This window comes from Melopsittacus undulatus, chromosome 12, assembly GCF_012275295.1.
Source record: "Melopsittacus undulatus isolate bMelUnd1 chromosome 12, bMelUnd1.mat.Z, whole genome shotgun sequence".
NCBI classification, from domain to species: Eukaryota; Metazoa; Chordata; class Aves; order Psittaciformes; family Psittaculidae; genus Melopsittacus; species Melopsittacus undulatus.
The window spans coordinates 132,952-152,626 of NC_047538.1; the positions used below are offsets into that span (position 1 = coordinate 132,952).

General features: G+C 56.0%; 3 protein-coding genes across 5 annotated transcripts; 2 read left to right on the forward strand and 1 right to left on the reverse strand.

The window, feature by feature from the left end:
* Nucleotides 1–1,519: 1,519 nt before the first annotated feature.
* Nucleotides 1,520–3,652, forward strand: PLA2G3 (phospholipase A2 group III; the record flags this gene model as incomplete). The annotated part of the gene is given in 7 exon segments (XM_034068125.1): nt 1,520–1,656; nt 1,659–1,752; nt 1,835–1,979; nt 2,015–2,158; nt 2,525–2,629; nt 2,900–3,007; nt 3,559–3,652. Coding segments are annotated over 7 exon segments (827 nt in total), but the record flags the coding sequence as incomplete, so codon positions are not given.
* Nucleotides 3,653–4,277: 625 nt separating this feature from the next.
* Nucleotides 4,278–14,244, reverse strand: INPP5J (inositol polyphosphate-5-phosphatase J). Of its 2 annotated transcripts, none has more exons than XM_034068379.1 (12): nt 13,479–14,244; nt 12,443–12,553; nt 10,829–10,937; nt 9,932–10,048; nt 9,685–9,860; nt 9,027–9,138; nt 8,529–8,638; nt 8,002–8,191; nt 6,336–6,473; nt 5,814–5,906; nt 5,484–5,588; nt 4,278–5,349 (listed from the first exon to the last, which is right to left on the reverse strand). In XM_034068379.1, the coding sequence occupies exons 1-12, from the start codon at nt 14,234–14,236 to the stop codon at nt 4,732–4,734; spliced, it is 2,637 nt and encodes an 878-aa protein (XP_033924270.1). In that variant the 5' UTR covers nt 14,237–14,244; the 3' UTR covers nt 4,278–4,731. The 2 variants fall into 2 exon arrangements, with proteins under 2 accessions (XP_033924270.1, XP_030909944.2); XM_031054084.2 differs by having other exon boundaries at nt 5,134–5,335.
* Nucleotides 14,245–17,556: 3,312 nt separating this feature from the next.
* SELENOM (selenoprotein M) lies at nt 17,557–19,303 on the forward strand. 2 transcript variants are annotated; one of them, XR_004550174.1, is made up of 6 exons: nt 17,557–17,751; nt 17,829–17,864; nt 17,943–17,977; nt 18,431–18,509; nt 18,601–18,888; nt 18,956–19,303. XR_004550174.1 is itself a non-coding variant. In XM_034068291.1 (5 exons), the coding sequence occupies exons 1-5, from the start codon at nt 17,638–17,640 to the stop codon at nt 18,811–18,813; spliced, it is 477 nt and encodes a 158-aa protein (XP_033924182.1). In that variant the 5' UTR covers nt 17,557–17,637; the 3' UTR covers nt 18,814–19,303. The 2 variants fall into 2 exon arrangements, 1 of the variants encoding a protein (XP_033924182.1); XM_034068291.1 differs by having other exon boundaries at nt 18,601–19,303.
* Nucleotides 19,304–19,675: the final 372 nt, after the last annotated feature.

Here is a 19,675-nt window from a genome sequence, read left to right on the forward strand (position 1 = left end):
ACCTGTTTGCCAGCACAGGTTCGATCCAGAAACTCATGCAGGTGTAAAAGTTAGTTGTGACAGCAAACGCAGCACCACCTTTGCAAATAGTGTATGCTGATGATTCCGAGCTTCATGCTGCTAAGTCGGGTATTCAGCACTGTTTAAATGTTTGCAGACGTGCAGAGCACGTCAGGATTTCATTTCACAGCACAGGCTGTTTTTCAATGAACTGTTAGTAGTAAAAGTTAGCTTTGACAACAACGGCAGTGTCTTTATTTCAAAGCTTACATGTGAGGTGATGGTTCCTATCAGCATCTCTGTGTGCAGGCAATTCGCTTATGGAGCAGAATTCTGACATTGATGCTTGTGTGCAGCATGGCAGCAGACCTGTTTACCCGCACAGCTTCGATTCGGAGGCTCATGTAGGTGTGAAAGTTAGTAGTGACAGCAAAGGCTGTGCCACCTATGCAAATAGTGTGTGCTGATGATTCCGCGCTTCTTGATGCTAAGTAAGGTATGCAGCACTGTTTAAATATTTGCAGATGTGCAGAGCAGGTCAGGAGTTCACAGCACAGGCTGCTTTGCAATGAACTGTTAGTAGTAAAACCTAGTTTTGTCAACAAGGGCGGTGTCTTTATTTCAAAGCTTACATGTGTACTGATGATTCCCAGCACCATATCTCCGTGCAGCTATGTCGCGTGTGTAGCACATTTTAATGGTTTGTAGATGTGCAGAGCACTTCAAGATTTGATTTCACAGCACAGGCTGCTTTGCAATGAATTTTCCGTAGTAAAAGTTAGTTTTGGCAACAAGGGTGGTGTCTTTATTTCAAAGCATACATGTGTAGTTATGGTTCCCATCAGCATCTCTGTGTTCAGGCAATTCGGTTGTAGAGCAGAGTTCAGACATTGATGCTTGTGTGTAGCATGGCAGCAGACCTGTTTACCCGGACAGCTTCGATTCGGAGGCTCATGTAGGTGTAAAAGTTAGTTGTGACAGCAAAGGCAGTGCCACCTTCGCAAATAGCGTGTGCTGATGATTCCGAGCTTTATGCTGCTAAGTTGGGTGTTCAGCACTGTTTAAATGTTTGTAGATGTGCAGAGCAGGTCAGTATTTGATTTCACAGCAGAGGCTGCTTTGCAATGAATTTTTAGTAGTAAAAGTTAGTTTTGGCAAAAAGGGCGGTGTCTTTATATCAATGCTTACATGTGTACTCATGTGGAGCAGAGTTCTGACATTGATGCTTGTGTGCAGCATGGCGTCAGACCTGTTTACCAGCACAGCTTCGATTCGGGGGCTCATGTAGGTGTAAAAGTTAGTTGTGACAGCAAAGGCAGTGCCACCTTTGCAAAGACTGTGCGCCTTGATTCCCAGCACCATCTCTCCGTGCTGATAAGTCCGGTGTTCTGCACTTTTTAAATGTTTGTACATGTACAGAGCAGCTCAGGATTTGCTTTCACAGCACAGGCTGCTTTGCAGTGAACTTTTAGTAGTAAAAGTTAGTTGTGGCATCAAGGGGAGTGCCTTTATTTCAAAGCTGTGTCCGCCGCGATCCGAGCCGCATGCGCCCGCCCGCCCGGTGTCCCCGGTGCCGCACTGATGAGGGACTTGACCGCATTCTGCCGGCGCCGCGCCTCCCGTACCCAACCCGCGCCTCCCGTTTCCAACCCCCGCCTCCCGTACCCAACGCGCTCCGCCGGCGGGACTGAACGTTTCCGGGCACGCTGTGGTGCGCAGCCGGGGACTCGGCGGCAAATGCCCGTGAGCTTGGTACCGGGAGGGAGGGGAGGGAGCAGCGGTCAGGCGCACCCCATCCCCCCACCGTGGCTGTCTTCACTGATGCTGCCCGTAGGTCTCTTTCGCGGCCCCGAGCGTTGCTGTTGTGAGCACAATCAGTGCTCGGCGCAGATCACGGCGCTGCTCTTCAGCTACGGCATCCGCAACTATCGCCTGCATATTATATCCCACTGTGAATGTGACGCCAGGTGCTCCGGGTGGTCACACACAGACACCCTCCTGGGCTGCCGAGCAGCTCCCCGCCTCAGTGTGCTCCGCAGGTTCCGGACCTCAACGACACCATCTCCAACATTATCGGAGTCACCTTTCTCAACCTCCTGGAGGTGGCGTGCTTTGTTCTGGAGTGCGAGGAGTGCGTCCACTGGCACTGGTGGAAATGGTGCTGTAGCCCCTTGGCTGAGCATCTGCTGCAGCAGCCCTGGGCATGCCCTGCCCTGCTGCCACTGGCTTGGCTGTGGCAGAGTGGGTGTACGGAGCATTACGGCATGTGATGTCCACAGGTGTGTTTGTGTTATGTACAACTGGCCAGGATGGTGCAGCAGTGTCAGAACAACTACAGCCTGCCCACAGAGGGGACGGGCAGCCCTGCTGTGTAGCCCCCAGGCAAGGGAGGGGAGTTCTCAAGAGTAGGGCCCAAGAGCCTCTGACAGCAGCAGAGTCAAAACCCTCAGCACTACCAAGCACAGAGACCTGCTACAGCCCAGGAGCCACAGCCACCAGGTACCTTGTCCCGCACATAAGCCAGGGACAAGGCTGAGCTCACAAGCAGGCATGCAGCAGCACAGTGGGGGCTGGAGCCTGTGCCCCCAACAGCAATGACCACCTTGGAACAGGACCTTGCTGGAGGAAGGCGAGTGCATGGAGGAGCACTGCAAGGGTCTGGGAGCTCAGCACACCCTGCTAGCCCTCAGGATGGCAGCATCCAATCCAGCCCAGCTGTGGAGTGGTGCAGAGCACCCCTGATGACTGTTGTGGCAGGGCACAGACAGCAGCAGGGTGAATCAGTGCTGGGGGTAGAGCATGAATGTGTAGAGCAGCTGGGGTGTCCCAAGGTCTCAGCCCATGGTGGTTGTGTGCTGCGGGTGCCTCTCACTGCCCTGCTGTCCTCAGGCCTCGGCAGGGTCTGCAAGAGCTACAAGTACGTGGATACGTGTGAGCACCAGATCGTACCCAGCAAGGTGAAGTACCAGTTGCACAACATGGAAACCCAACACTCTTCCACTCACAGGTGTGTGTCCAGGAGGAAAAGGCTCTTCCCACGATCACAGGGCACTATGCGCAGATACACTGGGGCAGGCAAGGTGGGCTATCCAACCTGGCCTGCAGCACCTGACTGCTGCCCTGCTGTGCCCACAGGTTGGCATAGTTCCTGCACAGGATGAGGGACCTCAGTGACGTGGAGCTGGCTTTCCTGGCAAACCACATTACTACAGACTGCTTTGTTCTAGTGCCACCCACTGACCGCAGCCTGAATGAAGGCTCACAACACCAGTGAGTGTGAAGGGTCACAGGAGCTTAGCCTGCAGGGGCAGCAGGGATGTCCTGGTAGGGCTGGGTGCTGTCCTGCCGCCTTGGTGTGAAGCTGGCATTGCAAGCGCTGTCCTCTACTGTGCCATGAGTAAGGCTGGAGTGGAAAGGAATGGATGTGTGTGGCAGTTACACTGATGCTCACTGATGCTTCTTCAGCAGCTGTATTGCAGCAGCCTGGTCTGGGCTAGTATCTGCATGTCATCTCAAAAAGACCCTGAGATGCTAGGATTCTTTGCATGTGAACTCCAGGGCCAAGCATCCAGACCAGAAGACACAGCACAGTGGTGTCACTCTCTATGAGCAATGCCTTTGGATGGCCTTGGCGCAGAAGCCTTGTGCTTAGCCTCACACCATGCCCTGATGATGCCTGAGAAATACTGCTTCCTGTGGGGAGGAAAATGTCCTGTGCTGCAGCCATGAGGTGAAGTTACTCTATTTCTGGTTCTTGAGACAAAGGATGTCACTAAGTGCAACTGCTGGGGTGACTGCATGGAGCTGGGGGGGTGCCACAGCTGGAGCAGGTGCAAGCAGATGGACTGAGATGCCTCTCAAGATGAGGGGGCCATGTATGCAGCAGTGGCTGCCATCCATGAGCATCAAAGCAGGTGGAAAGGAAGAGGAGGGCTTGGGAAAGTTGAACTCCACCCTCTTTAGTCCCCATTGTGCTCTGGGGCACGTGGTTTCCCCCAGGCATGGGGGACAGCACTGCCCCCAACCAAGGTTTGTGCCTCTTCAGCTGGGACAGCTGAACATCGTGGTGTGATCCAACCCCCTTTCCCAGCCAGGGTGGGATGGGCACTGCTGGGCTGGGCTGGCTCTAGGGAGGGGGTCGGTCCCTGTGTGCAGAAGACAAATACAGGCTGGTGAGTGTGGTGCCAGGGCAAGCCTGCTGCCCCCTTGCACATGCTGTGTTCTCCTCAGCAGGGGCCTATCCTGCCACCGCTGTAGTAAGCACAGTGCAGCAGGAGTGGGCAGGATGGTTTATTTTGTCACTTGCACTATGTCCAGGCTGAGGCACAGTGGTAGCAGCAGGGAAGGAGCAAGCTTTGATCTAAGGGGTACCCTGGGGCAGTCCTTGCTCTATGCCCATCACCATTGCTACCAGAGCCCTGTGCTCCTGTCCCTCCTCGTGTGTGGAGCCAGCACTCCTCCCATAGGACCAAAGGGTCTTGCACTTTGAATCTCAAGTGGACTCTCCCATCACACACTAGACTAGCCTTGCCTTCCCCTGTGCCACATATCCCAGCTCTGTCAGTCCCAGGGCAGCAGCTCAGCCTGGGAGGACCAGGGGGAGGCCTCTATCGCAGTAGTGAGAAATCACTGCAATAAATAAGGAGGAAGAGGGATGTCTCAGCAGGAGAGTGGCAGAGGAAAGCACACAGCAAGCACACTACAGGGAGGAAGGAGACAAGGGTCACTGGATCAGCGGCCCATGGCACAGCTATGGCTGTCCAGCTCCTGGGGGCTGCTCCCCTCCTTTGGGGAGGTGCTACAGCCAGGAGGGCTGGGACTCATCCTCTGGCTAGGGTAGCCCTGGTCTGTGCTCTCCCTCCGCCATCCCAGAGCTTGGTCGATCATCTCAAGGCGCAGCGCAGGCAGCAGGCCCAGGTTCCTGGGGTCAGCCCTGGCCAAGGGGTTGTCAGCAGAGACACGCCAAGGGCCACCTTGCTCCCGCCCAGTCTGGTAGAAGGAGCTGCCCTCCTGGCTGCTGGCTGTTCGCCCTGGCTCCTTGGCTTTCACTCCACGGCACCCCAGCTCCTCCTGGGGCAGGTGGATGGTGGGGATGTCCCCAGGGAGCCCAGGGCGGCTCTGGGGTGAGGGGCTGCGGCTTGTACCCCTGTCCCGGCTTGATGGCCGCAGGATGAGGCCCTGGAACTTGGCTAGGCTGGGGCTTCGGCTCCGGTGCCGTTTCATCTTGCCTGGGCTGGGGCTACGGGACTTGGGGGCCAGCAGGACAAGTGTGCTGTCATCCTCCTCTTCTGAGCTGCTGCCCGAGCTGTCTGTGGGGCTGCTGCCCTCCTCTGACCTAGGCAGGGAGATCTGCACCCCTGCATCAGCGCTGCTGGCTGATCTTGGGCACCAAAGCCACTGTTCTCCTCCAGCCAAGCCCCCTTCTACACATCACCCCTTACCTCCCTCCACCCCTCACCCTTGCACCTTTTGGCCATGCTGACCTGGAAGGGCTCAGTCACACCAGCAATGCTGCTAGAGGTGTTGCTGTAGTATCCAAGGATGTACTCGCCCTTCCCCTTGGGCAGTGCCTCCTCTGAGAACATCACCTGTAGCCCAGAGAGAGCTGATGGGCACCAAGGCTTGGCAGAGGAATGCCCATTAGCCCCAGTCCAGAGCCATTATCCCTTACTCCAGCACAGCAGACCTGCCTAAGGCTCAGCACAGAGTAGTAAGGAGGTGCCCCCTTGTACCATCAGGGGCATAAAGAAGTCCCTGTCCCCCCATGATGGGACTCATGTGCCCAGCAGGACAGCAAGTCTGGCCCAGCTCACCTGCGCACATGGTTGCTTCTCCAAGCAGCGCTCACCATCATCGCTCCTAGCCCAGACATAGGACACATAATCCTTAGGGTGTCGAAAGCCCACCTGTGTGCATGTACATGGGAGAACACTGGTGCACAGGAACATAAGCCTTACTCAGCACCATCACCTCCCACCCTGCCTTAGCTTGCCTCACATTCAGCCCCCCTCTCCTCACACAGCAAAATCAAGAGCCTCAGCAGTGCCCTGGCCCCCAGCCTCCAAGGAATGCCAGGCTTTGGACCCTGTGGAGCTCCACCGAGCAGGAGGAAGAGGGAACTACTGGATCTGAGCCTCCTGAAGCAGGGCCAAATGTTACTCCTAATGCTGCTGTCCAAATCCTGCATACTTGCCAGGGCTTCCTCGGGGAAAGCACAGAGCACAGGCTCATGCCATGCACCAGTGCCCACCATTTGGAGGTAGCTCAGAAGGAACCCCACAGTGCTGTGAAGTGCACCCCACTCCCTTCAGCCCCAACAGCACCCAAGCCCCTACCCGGTAGAGTCCTATCCAGTCCCACGAGCTCCGGTGGAAGCCAGCAGCCATCTTGTACCTGACAACTGCTTGCTCAGGCCTGCTCCATTCATCAGCCACATAAATCTCAACTGGGGGCTTGTCTGTCTTGGAAGCAAACTGCAAGAGAGATATACACCTCTGAGACTGGAAAAATCTGGGAGCAGATTCTCCTGGAAGCATGTTAAGGCACATGAAAAACAACAAGGTGCTTGGTGACAGCCAGCAGGGCTTCACTAGGGGGAAATCCTGCCTGACCAATTTGGTGGCCTTCTATGACGGGGCTATGGAACTGATGGACAGGGGTGGAGCAGTTGACATCATCTACCTGGACTTGTGCAAAGTGTTCGACACTGTCCCACACAACATCCTTGTCTCTAAACTGGAGAGACATCAATTTGATAGGTGGAGCACTCGGATAAAGAACTGGCTGGATGGGAGCATTCTAAGAGCTGTGGTCAATGGTTCAATGTCCGGCTGGAGACCAGTAACGAGTGGTGTCCCTCAGGGATCAGTGCTGGGACCGGTCTTGTTCAACATCTTTGTTGGTGACATGGACAGTGGGATTGAGCAAGTTTGCTGATGACACCAAGCTGTGTGGTTCAGTTGATATGCTGGAGGGCAGGAATGCCAGCCAGATGGACCCTGACATGCTTGAGAGGTGGCCAAGGCCAACCTCATGAAGTTTAACTATGCCAAGTGCAAGGTCCTACACCTGGGTCGGAGCAATCCCACGCACAGCTACAGGTTGGGCAGAGAAGAGATTCAGAGCAGCCTGAGGAGAAGGACTTGGGGGTGTTGGTCGATGAGAAAATGAACATGAGCTGGCTTCAGTGTGCGCTCACAGCCCAGAAACCAGCTGTGTCCTGGGCTGCATCAAAAGAAGCATGAGCAGCAGGTCAAAGGAGGTGATCCTGCTCCTCCACTCTGCTCTCGTGAGGCCCCACCATGTCCAACACTGTGTGCAGTTCTGGTGTTCTCAACACAAGAAGGACATGGAACTGTTGGAACAAGTCCAGAGAAGGGCCACGAGGATGATCAGGGGACAGGAGCACCTCCCGTATGAAGACGGGCTGAGAAAGTTGGGGCTGTTCAGCCTGGAGAAGAGAAGGCTGCGTGGAGACCTCAGAGCAACTTCCAGTGTCTGAAGGGGGCCTACAGGGATGCTGGAGAGGGGCTCTTCATCAGGGACTGCAGTGAGAGGACAAGGGGTAACGGGTTCAAACTTAGACAAGGGAAGTTCAGGTTGGATGTAAGAAACAAGTTCTTTACTGTGAGGGTGGTGAGGCACTAGCACAGGTTGCCCAAAGTGGTAAATGCTCCATCCCTGGCAGTGCTCAAGGCCAGGTTGAATGAAGCCTTGGGTGATATGGTTTAGTGTAAGGTGTCCCTGCCCATGGCAAGGGGGCTGGAACTGGATGATTTTAAGGTCATTTCCAACCCTAATTATTCTGTGTTTCTATGATACATGGTAAGGAAGGGCATGCCAAAGCTCTGCCCCTGCTGCCCAGGGCACCTGTCTAGCAGCCCCCAGCCATGGTGACAGCTTACTGAAGTAAGCCCCACACACCCCATCATAAGCTGCACATACCAGCTGCATGCCTCACCCCTGAAGGCCATGTGCCCACTGGCCCTGGATGGTGCTCACCTGCACTGCAAAGATGGCAGCTACTGGCTTGTGGTCGCTGACCGTGTACTCCATGTGGCTGCAGTAGCAGAGCTGGCTCACTGAGAGGACACCCCGGCTGGGCCGGTGCCCACCCATGCCAAGCCCAACACTGGGTGATTTGATCTTCCAGAGGATGCGGTCGGTCCAGGCAGGTTTCCGCTTCTTGGCACTGCAGGGCACAGAGGGGCATCTCTTGCCTGGCAGGGGCCAGTGGGCTCCACCCCAAACTGCCTCCCCCGGTACTACCACACGCACAGGCAGGGGACGCAGCTCATCTTGGCACACAGCTCAGTGCAGCTGCAGGGACAGACCTGCACTGGCACCAGCACAACAGTTGTGTCCCAGCTTGCCAGGCCCAGCCTACCCCCCTCCCCCCATCCATTTGCACCAGCATCAGCCCCTGCCCCACCAGCACATGCCCTGTCTGGCATCGGTGCCCCACCTGCATCCCTCAGCCATGCCACCTGCTCCCAGGCCCAGCACATACCTGAGCTCTGCAGTCCTACCTGCTGTCATATTTGTTGGTGCCTACATCAAACTTGAAAGTGGGTGGGAAGTTCAGGGGACCCTCCTGAAAACCACTGAGGACAGGCCAGCTGCTCTTGGCAATATTCAGCTGTGGGAAAGAGAACAGAAGCACACCAGCCCCTATGGCCAGACCTCTCTGCAAGCCCCACAATACCTCTGCACCCCTAGCATAGTCATCCCTGCCCCATTGCTGCCACCCCCACACACACAGTTCTCAGGATTTGTCCATGCCATGCAAGCAGCAAGTCTGTAGGCCCCCAGCTCTTCCTAGCATACTGCTAAAGGAAGCATGTGCCCAACTCCCATAAAGACCATGCTGGGACTGTGTTGCCCTTTCCACACAGAACCAGGGCCTTTTGTGTCCAATGAGCAGTAAGGGCAGATGTCCTGCCAAAACTGCCCATGCAAGTGTGGGACAAGAGCCAAGTGCCACCTGGAGCCTGGGCGAAGCTCTGTTATGTGCCCATCCCTCTCACCTGATCCTTCTCCCATAGCTGGCTCAGGATGTTGCTGTCAATGGCATACTTCACAAAGCGGATGTCAAGGCTCTCGATGCGGAAGTTGAGGTCCCCAAACCAGAACACAAGGCTGTGGGTAGGAGGAGGGCAACGGGCTGGAAGAGCCGAGACTATTGATGCTGGCAGGGGAGAAATATCCTGTGGGCAGCCTCAGCCTGTGGCACAGGTGCTCCCAAGAGCACCAGTACAGGTCAGCAGTTGGCTGACAGCTTGGCCAGCAGCCAGGGTTACCCAGGTAGGACCAAGAACCATTAACTAACAGGCCCACTTTCCCTGGGCATGGATGGTGGGAATTTCCACAGCAAATCACCTACTGAGTTGGAATGCATAGCCAAGACACTGGGTCAGAGCCAGGCCCTCCACTCACCACTTCCAAACTCCAACAGTGCCAGTATGGCAGGGAGCTGCTTCAGGCAGGGGTGTGCTCCAGGAGAGACCAAGGATCTCTCTTAACACCTACTGCAACATATTGAGCTGCTGCTGGGCCATGAGACTGTTTTGCAGCCCTGCAGGCAAAACCCTATCTCCAAGCTGTGCTGGGACTGAGGGAGTCAAGGGCAGGGGCTGGCATTAGAGCCCTGGCCCAGACTGGGGAGCAAAGTGGTAGGGTACGCACTCATGGTCCAGGATGCCGCTGGCCACACTCCCCTCGAACTGTTGCATGTGCAGTATGGTGGCAAAGTCCTCCTTGCGCTGCTCTGCCTTCTCCAGATGGGCTGGCAGGTGGCAGTTCAGGAAGCAGACCATGTGGCCGAAGATGGAGAGACGAACACTCACCCCACCCTTGTTGCCCTGCACAGAGAGAATCCGATGACTCCTTAGGAAGCCAGCCCCCTCACCACCTCCCCCAGGGCTACACTCACCCAGTAGCCTCCCAGCCCTGTCCTCGTGCAGTCTGTCTGGATGTCCTGCAGGAAGGGGAGGTGGTAGTACTTGGCAAATACCAGTAGGATCACACCTTGCATCCGAACAGTGCTGACCTGGAATGGGGGCAGAGGCTGAAGCAGAAGGGTAGCCACAGCAGAGCCTGTAGGGGCAGGGACAGCTTCCCCCACCTCCAGGCCATAGGAGAACCACCTCCATCCTTTGCATGTTCCCTGTCTTGCAGATGACTAATAGCACATTTTTTTCAGAGATTACTAACACCCTCCTGAATAGAATCATGTAATGGTTTGGGTGGAAGGGACCTTAAAGCTCCTAGAATTCCAACCCCCTGCCATGGGGAGGGACACCTTCCACTAGAGCAGGTTGCTCCAAGACCAATCTAACCTGGCCTTGAACACTGCCAGGGATGGGGCGGCCACAGCTTCTCTGGGCACCCTGTTCCATACTGACAGCTGAGATAAGCCCAGCAACGCCAAGGCCCACATATGCTCTGGGGCAAGCACCCTGGGGAGTTGAACCTGCCCTGGGACCTCCAGGCTGCTGCCAGAAGCAAAGGCTTGTTCCCACATACACTTCCTTGCCTTGGTGCAATGAAGCAGGCAGCATCTCCAAAGCCCCACAGGGGAAGCCTAAGGTGCAGGAAAGGGAGCAGGGTGGCAAAAGCTAGACAGCAAGCTGGTGAGACAAACCTCTAGCCCTCAGGTTAGGCCCCATACGCTGCTTGGATAGCTGCAGGCTGTCCTGCCACCAGTTTGTGCTTTCCCACTGCAACTCCTCCCTCCATCCCTGCAGTCCAACTCTCCCTATCTGTGGTCTACCTGCCCGACAGGCAGGAAGGGAACACCAGTTGCCCAGCCCCTTTGGGAACTCCTTACCAGGACAAAGTGGAAGGGGCTCAGCACATCCATGAAGAGCTCACTCCACTGATCTGTGAAGAGGGCATCCTTCAGGCGCTTGTTTATCTTAGAGTTCACCTCTTGCAGCCTGGGAGGAAAGGGACAGGTCCCACAGCCACACCAGGAAAGCTTTTATGTATAAGCTAGCAAGAGCTCCTTAGGAAAGGTGCCAAAGCATAGTGCTGTGGAGCAGGACCAGGGCAGGAAGGGCAGTTCAAGGAGGACCCTGGGTTTAGAGCACAAGCCAGCCATACCCTTGCTCCAGCAATGCTGGGCCATGTGTTAGCAGAAAGCATAAGTGGCCCTGAATCCATGAGAGGCCTTGGCCCTTTCTAAAGCAGGAGCAGTTCAGCTGCACAGAGCTGGGCAGCAGTCTAAAGCTTATCTCTATATTGCAAGAGGGACTTTTGGGACATTTCAGCTGTATTGGTCTTTACAGAGAAGCCAAGTCTCACCAGTACTTCAGCACAGGGTGTCCAGATGCATCCTAGCCACCAAGCTCAGAGCAGCAGCAAAAAGAAAGTTAATCAGTGTCTTCCTGGCTCAGCAGTTAGTGAAGAGGGGGAAGGAGAACGTTCCCAGTGAATGGCGGAATCAGGAAATGTCTTGCCCAGAAATATCAGGTGCTCAGGGCACAGAGACGTGGCTCAGAGGAAGGACACAGCCAGGGAGAAACAGCCTGGGGGTAGGGAGCAGCAGGACACCCTGCCCCAGCCAGGATACTGTCCCAGCATGTCTCTTGCTGTCAGCTACACCCCTACCCCATCCATTCATGCTTCAATCTACCTCCACAGCCCCAGATTGCTGGCCTGCAAGGCCAAAGGGACCAGGAGACCAGCTCCAACACAGCATCATAGCTCTGGCAGACTCAGCCTTACACTGCCCCTTTCCTGGAGCATCAGGAAGTCCCTGGAAGCGTCGAGGCAAATCCAGCTCTTCTACCTCACACACACAGGCGGAAGCAGCTTTCAACTCCCTGTGCAAAGGCAGCATATCTCTGGTCTTAGCAGGAATCCACATGCCACAGCAAACCTCAAGGGACCAGTGTGCCCTTAGACTCTGGCCTCGCTAGCCATGCCAATAAAACCTCACCACACTAACATGGCACTGCCTTGCCCAAAGTTCAGTATTGCAAGGGGCACAGAGCCAATCCATATATGAGAGAACAACAAATTTGTACCCTTGAGGCCTGCATACTATGGGCAAAAGATGAGGTGAAGAAAACACCCCCAGAGGATTCCAACAGGCAAGCTGAATGTCTCTGCAGACCTGACCTCAGGACTACCAGGGCTCATAGCAAGAACAGCACTGCCAAGGCCCCAGCTCTGTACAGCACATCCAGCTCCAGGCCCTTTGGGGGTTCAAGGCTAACTGGGATTCAAGGGTTTCAGTTCCCCTTAGCATTTCCATTTTTCTGGGACCCATCACCTTTTCTGATATTTTGCTGCCTGCAATGCACACCTCTCCCTGCTCACTGTGCCCCAGGGGGGCTGGGCTGCAGCTCTTCCATTCCCCACCCCACAGGACTACTGCAATCCCCCAGAAAGGGATGTGGTGCAGCAGGGGAGGGAGCCCTGCACCTCAACCTCTTACCCAATGGCAATCATATCCGCATCATTTGTCTCGCCTGTGTTGAGGTGCAGTAGGGATGTCACATCATTCGGGGGCATAGCTGTACCCACGTTCCAGGTAACCACTGTGATGCTTGGGAGGACAAAGGAAGAACAGACTAAGACTGGGGTTCAGAGGTGTTTCTGTTCCCCCCACCCCAGTTCAATCCCCAGCTCCACCAAGGAAGCTCTCTGCCCACAGCAGAAATGGCCACAGCTGAATCTCAGCCAGGAGATATACAGGAGATGGGTCCTTTCCTCTGAATTGCCCCATGATCTGCATCTTGGTGCAAGGCAAGCCCCACTATAACCCAGACCCCTATGAAATTCTAGAAACCAACACAAAAGATCTCTTGCTTTCATCCCCACCGACTGACCCAGGCAGGCTAGCACAGCAGGCAGCCTGCAAGACAGGGGCTCCCTGGAAAACCTCTTCCCCTCACTAGAAATCACACATCTCTGAGGCTCCTGGGGAAAAGAACCCAGCCTCAGCCCCTGACTCTGCCCAAGAGCTCAGCCAGTCCAACAAGCCAGGGCACCACACGTGACAACAGCACTGTGAGCCCTGCAGCAGTGTCCTTCATCTGTGGAAAGCCACCATCAGTCACAACACGAGTGCTGTTATGCAGCACGCACTAGCAGCCTGCAGGCTCTTCCAGCAGGACTAGGTCAAATCTCAGTCACAGTGAGGATGTTTCAACTGCAAGGGAGAGGAGTGCCACATCGTTTCCAGAGCTCCAAGACATTGCAGGCAGATGATACACAATCCACAGCCTGTGACATGCCACCCCATGCACACTGCTTGCACAGACAGTAAGCACTGAGCATCCTTCCCCTCCACTAAACCTGTGTGTTCACAGCTCCTCATTCCAGTCTCCTCCACGTGAACACTATTTACAGTGGGAAGAAAGGGGCGACTTCAGCCCCACAGGAGGCTGCACTTGCTGCTCCACAGCACTGGCAGCTTCGCCCCATCATTGCTCCCGCTGCTTGTCCCCCCCGCAGCAACACCTGCTCACCGGAACGAACTGTCCTCCGGGGTCCTTCCCGAGCAGACGAGTGCGTCAGAGGAATCACCAGTGCTTGGCTGGCCGAGGGACCTCCCGAAGAGGGAGGATAGCTCCTCTGGCTCCGGCTTGGGAAGAGCAGACGGCTTGGACAGGCCCACCCGCCCGCTGGCGAGGAACTCGCTGGAGACGGCTTTGGGCAGCCCGGAGGCCCGCGGCAAGGAGCCCGCCCAAGCGGAGATATGGTCGCTCGACTCGGCCTTGGGGAGCATCTCCCTTCGCTCGGCGGGCGGCAGCTTCCCGGGCACAGGATGTTCCAGGGCACCGAGCTCGGGGAAGGCAGGCGCTACGGGGGACTGCACGCCGGGCCGCGCCGGGGAGGCGCCAGGGCTGAGAGGCAGCAAGGCCGGCAGCGTGAAGGTGTGGGATCCACCGGGCCCCTCGGGCTGAGCCTTGCCGACCTCCAGCGGCAGGGGCTGAGCGGCCCTGCCCGGGGCCCGCTCCTCAGGACCGCAGCGCTGCACCCCGACGGGCCGCGGGCAGCCATACGGGAAGGGGTCGCAGGCGGCGTCCGACCGAGAGCTCCGGCGGGCACCCACGGCACCGCCACCGCCAAGGAAAGACGCCGCGGGGACCGAGCCGCCGGAGCCGAAAGACACCGGCCGCACTGGGGGGGCGGCGGCGGGCGAGGGACCCCACGAGAGGCCGGGCCGGGGCCCCAAGGCGGCTGCCGAGCCCTGGTCCGCGCTGCCGCGCCGTGCCGGCTCCATCGAGAGGAGCAGCCCGGGCGAGCGGCGCCGGAGCCCGGCCCCGCCGCACCACGCCCCGTGACGTCAGCTGCGCGCACCTGCGCGAGCCTTAAAGGCGCAGGCGCAGCAAAACGGACACCGAACCTGCCCAGCGCGCACCTGCCCACGTGACGGCCCGGGCCCCGCCCCCCTCCGGCGCGTGCACGACTGGCGTCTCGCGTGCACGCGTGCCCTCCCGCACGCGCGTTCCGTGTGGGTGCCGTGCTGCGACGCTGTGTCCCGGGTGTGCGCACGTGCATAGCTGTAGCGGTTGGAGGTGCTGTGCATGCACCTGAGCCCTAGTGGGATGGACCCATGAGCGCTGAGGGAACTGGTTCCTGTCATTGCAAGACCACTCTCAATAACCTGTGATCAACTGTGGCAACTGGGAGAGGACTGGAGAAAAGCAAATGTCACTTCTGTCTTCAGGAAGGGCACAAAAGAGGACAAGAGAACTAGAGCCCAGGCAGCCTCACCTCTGTTTCTGGAAAGGTGGTGGAACAGCAAGTTCTGGGAACCACTGCCAGACACCTGGAGGAGTCAGAACAGCTTCATTGAAGGGAAGTTCTGCTTGACCAACCTGACCACCTTCTGTGATGGAGTGGCCCTGCAGACGAAGAAAAAGCAGTGAACATTGTCTACCCAGACTTCAGGAAGGCATTTGACACTATCTTCCATCAGATCTTCCTAGAGAAGCTGTTGATGCACAGGCTGGATGAGCAGAGGTTGAGGTGGATTGAAAACTGGCTTGGTGGCTGGATGCAGAGGGTGGTGGTCAGCAGCACAAGGTCTAGTTGGAGGCCAGTTAAGTAGTAATGCACCCAAGGGATCAGTACTGGGTCCAGTCCTGTTAAACATCTTCATTATCAACCTGTATGAGGGAACAGAATGCACCCTCAGCAAGTCTGCAGATGACACCAGACAGGGAGGTTCATAAACTAGGGAATCTTGCATCCATCCAGAGAGAATTGGACAAGCTGGAGAAATGGGCTGGCAGAAACCTTAAGAAGTTCAATAAATGAGAGTGCAAAGTCCTGCCTCTGGGGAGGGACAACGCCAGGCACCAGGACATGCTGGGGGCACTTGCCTGGAAACCAGTTCTGCAGAAAAGGCTTTGGAAAAATTATATGGTGGAGACCACACTGACAATGAGTTCAGTGTGTTCTTGAGGCAAAGAAGGTGAATGATGGCTTCCTGGGCTGCATCAGGGGTGTTGTCATCAGGTCAAGGGAGGTTGAGGAGGCACTGGTGAAGCCACTCTTCAAGTGCTGAGTCCACTGCTGGGCTCCCAAGAGAAAGTTTAAGAGACATGAGCATACTGGAGGGAGTCTAATGAGGGCCTTCAAAGATAATGGACTGGAGAAGTTATCACATGAGAAGAGTCTGGGAGAGCTGAGACTGTCTGGCCTGGAGTAGAGAAAGCTCTAGGGAATCTCATCAATCTATGTAAATACCTGAAGGCAAGACACTGGAGCCTGGCTCTTCTTAGTGCTGCCCAGTGGCAGAACCAGAGGCATTGGCTTCAAACCAGACCACAGGAGGTTCCCTCTGCATGTCAGGAAACACTTTTTTCCTGTGACGTGACCAAGCCCTGGCACCAGCTGCCCAGACAAGTTGTACAGACTCCATCCCTGCAGAAACTCAACAGCCAACTGGACAGTGATCTTGGGCAACCAGCCTTGGGTGGGCTTGCTTGAGCAGAGGCTTGGACCCCAACAGCCTCCAACCTCATGCAGCCACAGTATGGGTATGTGCATGCAGCTGGACGTGTGTGTAGAGCTTTGGGTGCATGCATATGCTGCTACATTTGTGACTGCATGTGCTGGTGTGTTTCTGCCTGTTTGCAGCTGTGTGTGCAGCTGCATCTATGCATTAGTGGGTGGATTGTGTGTAGCTGTACATAGGGGTGCATGTGTGCTCCCAGCTGTGTGTGCAGAGGGGTGTGAGTGCACAGCTGTGTGCATGTGTGCATACACAGACAGCCATGCATGCATACCCCTTTGTGCTGTACATCGTGCATCTGCAATGTCTGCATGTGCATGCTGTTTTTGCACTCTGTGTTGGTGTGAAATACAAATTCACTCCTCTAAACAAGATAACAAGGTTTTATTGAGGGACAATCAATAAAGCCAAAGCAAACAGCGCTGGGCACATGACTGTAGCCAGAGGTGCAAATGATTAGTATTTGTTACAGTTTTATATACTTTCACTATTGCATTAGTCACATACATATTCATAATTCCTGCATATGGGCAGGGAACATTACAACTAAGTCCAGGAACTTATTATCATAAGACTCATCCTCTTGGTGTCTGTGCACTGCTCTCCAGTGATTGTGGGCAGGGGTCTTGAGGATGAAGTAAGCAGTCTTCCTCACAGTGTACTTTTCACCTTTGGCACAGTTGGACGCCCCAGTAATCACACAACGAGCTAAAACCAGCCATAGCTGTAATTATTCTGATAACTAGCAAAGATTTAAAACAGTGTGACTTTCCTGCAAAATTTATAGTAGGACGGGCAGACAAGGAGTATCCCAAGCTAGCAGATGGTTGGGAGGCTCTGTCTCTGAACTAACTGATAAGTAGAAGGATGGTGTGAAATAATTCATTCATGTTTAGTGGGGTCACTAAATCTTGTTATATCACCACAGACTTACACCACAAACATTGTTCTTTAAAACTAGAGACACTTCAGAGGAGTAGTGTGAAACAACTCACATTTAGTGGGGCCACTAAGTTCCACAGGCTAACAACATAAGCATTGTTCTCTTTCTACAACCTAAGTTAAGCTAAAAAGTACTCTATATTTTCCAGACACTGCTTTTCTTATATCAAGCACACAACCCCCCCCCACTTTTCTCTTTACCTTTACAGATTCTTCTGCGACTCCGTTTTGCTCATCTTGTGTCTTTATCGAGCTTTGGTTTTGTTACTATAAACTTGTACAGTTATATACACATAACTACACCTATGATTTGCGAAAGCCAATACATTGATGTGTTTATCACATTGGGGTGCAGTCTGTGTGTGCATCCAGAGTTTTTGATGCATGTTTGTGGTGTGTCATGTGCACATATGCATACGGGTTTGTGGCTGAGCGTGCACATCGTGGTGGGTGTGTGTGTGTAGGAGGGGTGGGTGTGCGCAGCGTGGGTGTTTAGGAGGTGTTCGGGCGTATTTGGGGGGTGACGAGGAGCCTTTCCACGTGTTTACGGTGTGCGTACGTGTACATACGCGGGTACCCGCGCTGCGCATGCATGGTAGGCAGCTGCTCTCCGCCTGTGCGGCGTGTGTCGTACTGCGGCTGCTCGACGTGCGCGTGCCCGAGTCCGTCGGGGTGGGACTCCCCCGGTGCGCGCGGAGGCCGTGACGTGGCGTTGCGGGATGCTGCAGGCGGTGGGGCTGCTGCTGGTGTCGGTGCTGGCGGAGGGGTTCGGGCCGGGACCCCCCCGGTACCGAGGGGCTGAGCTGCGGGACCTGGCCAGGGGCAAGGTGGAGGTAAGCGCAGGGCTGGGTGGAGGGTGCGGGGACCCCGTGGGACGGCGGCGGCGGTGACGGCGTGTCTCGTCCTCCAGACCTGCGGCGGGTGACAGCTGAACCGCCTGAGGGAGGTAGGTGCCGCCGGGTGGGGATGGGGTACAGAGCCGGCCCACCGCTGAGCCGGGCTGCGCCGCCTGCTGTGCCCGCAGGTGAAGGCGTTCGTTACCCAGGATATTCCCCTGTAGTACCCGCCGGCCGAAGCGAACAGAGATCGGTGCGGCTGCGGCCTGGAGCGGGCCTCTCGTGGGATGGGCGCTCCCATGAGATATTGGAGTGGAGTGGGACGGGATGGCATGGGGGGGGTGGGACGGGATGGGATGGGGGTAAAGAATAGAACAGGACTAGGCTGAGTGGGACGGGCAGGAGGACAGGACACGACGCAGTGGAGGACAGAATGGGGGGTGGGAAGGGTTGGGATGGAGGATGGGATTGTATAAGGGGTGGAGGACCTCATGGTTGGGTAGTGGGATGAGATACAATGAGACAGAATGGGGTGGGATGCAGTGGAGGATGTGATGGGATGGAATGGAGGATGGGATGGGAGGGAATGGGATGTGATGGAAAGCAGGATGGGATGTGGGGCAAAAGGGCTGCATGCACCAGGTGGGTACTGTTGGCTCCTTAACACACCATCCAGCCATAACCTGGAGATGAAGCATCTGCCTGGTGCTGACCCTGAGCTTGTGCTCCTCAGCCACCGATACGAAGAGCTGGAGGTTAGTGGGCAGTGTGACACTTGCTGCCACAGCAGAGTTTGGGTGGATGGTGCCCCACAGGCACTGGGCCGCAACCCCTGCGTGTGTGCAGAGAATCCCCCTAAGCGACATGACCCGGGAGGAGATCAACCAGCTGGTGCAGGAGCTCGGCTTCTACCGCAAGGAGACACCTGATGCCCCTGTGCCTGAGGAGTTTCGGTTTGCCCCTGCCAGGCCTCTGCCCACGCTGCCACCTCCCCAAGCTCCCACTGCTGATGGCAATACCCCACCCAAACACAATGAGGGGGAACACCCAGACCTCTAGCGAAGGGTGCTGCAGCTGGGAGAAGTTACTGCAGCCAGTGCCCAGTGTGCAGGGATAAGGACATCACAGCAGCTGGGGATGGTGCTGCAGGGTGGCAGAGGTGCTCCTGTTGTTACTTGGCGATGTGTAGCCTCTGCACCAAGGAATCCCTGAGATGCCCCAGCCTTAACTTGGGGTTTCATGGGCACTGTGGTCCTCTCAGAGGTCCTGTGTACCTGTCGCTGCTCTCCTTCCCCTGCAGCCCAGCATTCCCAGATAGGAACGCTGCTGTGCTCCCTCTCAGTGCCGTGAGGTTTAGCTGACTCCTGGTGTTGGGCAGCGATATCCTACCTGCGTGGGACAGAATGAAACCCTCAGCAGAAAGCCCCAGGTGTTGAGGGTCGATGTGCTGAGTCCTGGAGATGGAAAGCTGCCCTAGAGGGGTTGTGGCTTTATGCCCCGGCAGGGTTGTCTTGTATAGAGCCTCCAGTAAAGCCTTTGCATACAATCACCTGCACTGCGTCATGTTTCCAGGGAGGGCTCAGTGGGGTGCATTTTGCAGTGCTCTGTACTGGGTACCACGGAGGCAGGAGGGGGCAGCAGTGTCACAGCAGTTTGTCACTGGCAAGCTGACAAGTCCACATACCAACCCGTGGAATAGCCTTGCTGTTCCTGTGCTACTCCTTCCTCAGTGTGATGGATGGATGGGGCTTGGGATGAGCTGCTCTCATGGGGCACAGGGGAGCAGGTGTGAGCCCATGAGTGGATCCTGCAGTGCTGGAAACCAGCAGCTCTTGGTCAGGATGGGATGCTGATGGTGCAACTGGGTTCGGGGCATCACCCCTGAACAGGAGGGGCAGCATGTGCCCTGCATCCCCTAGGG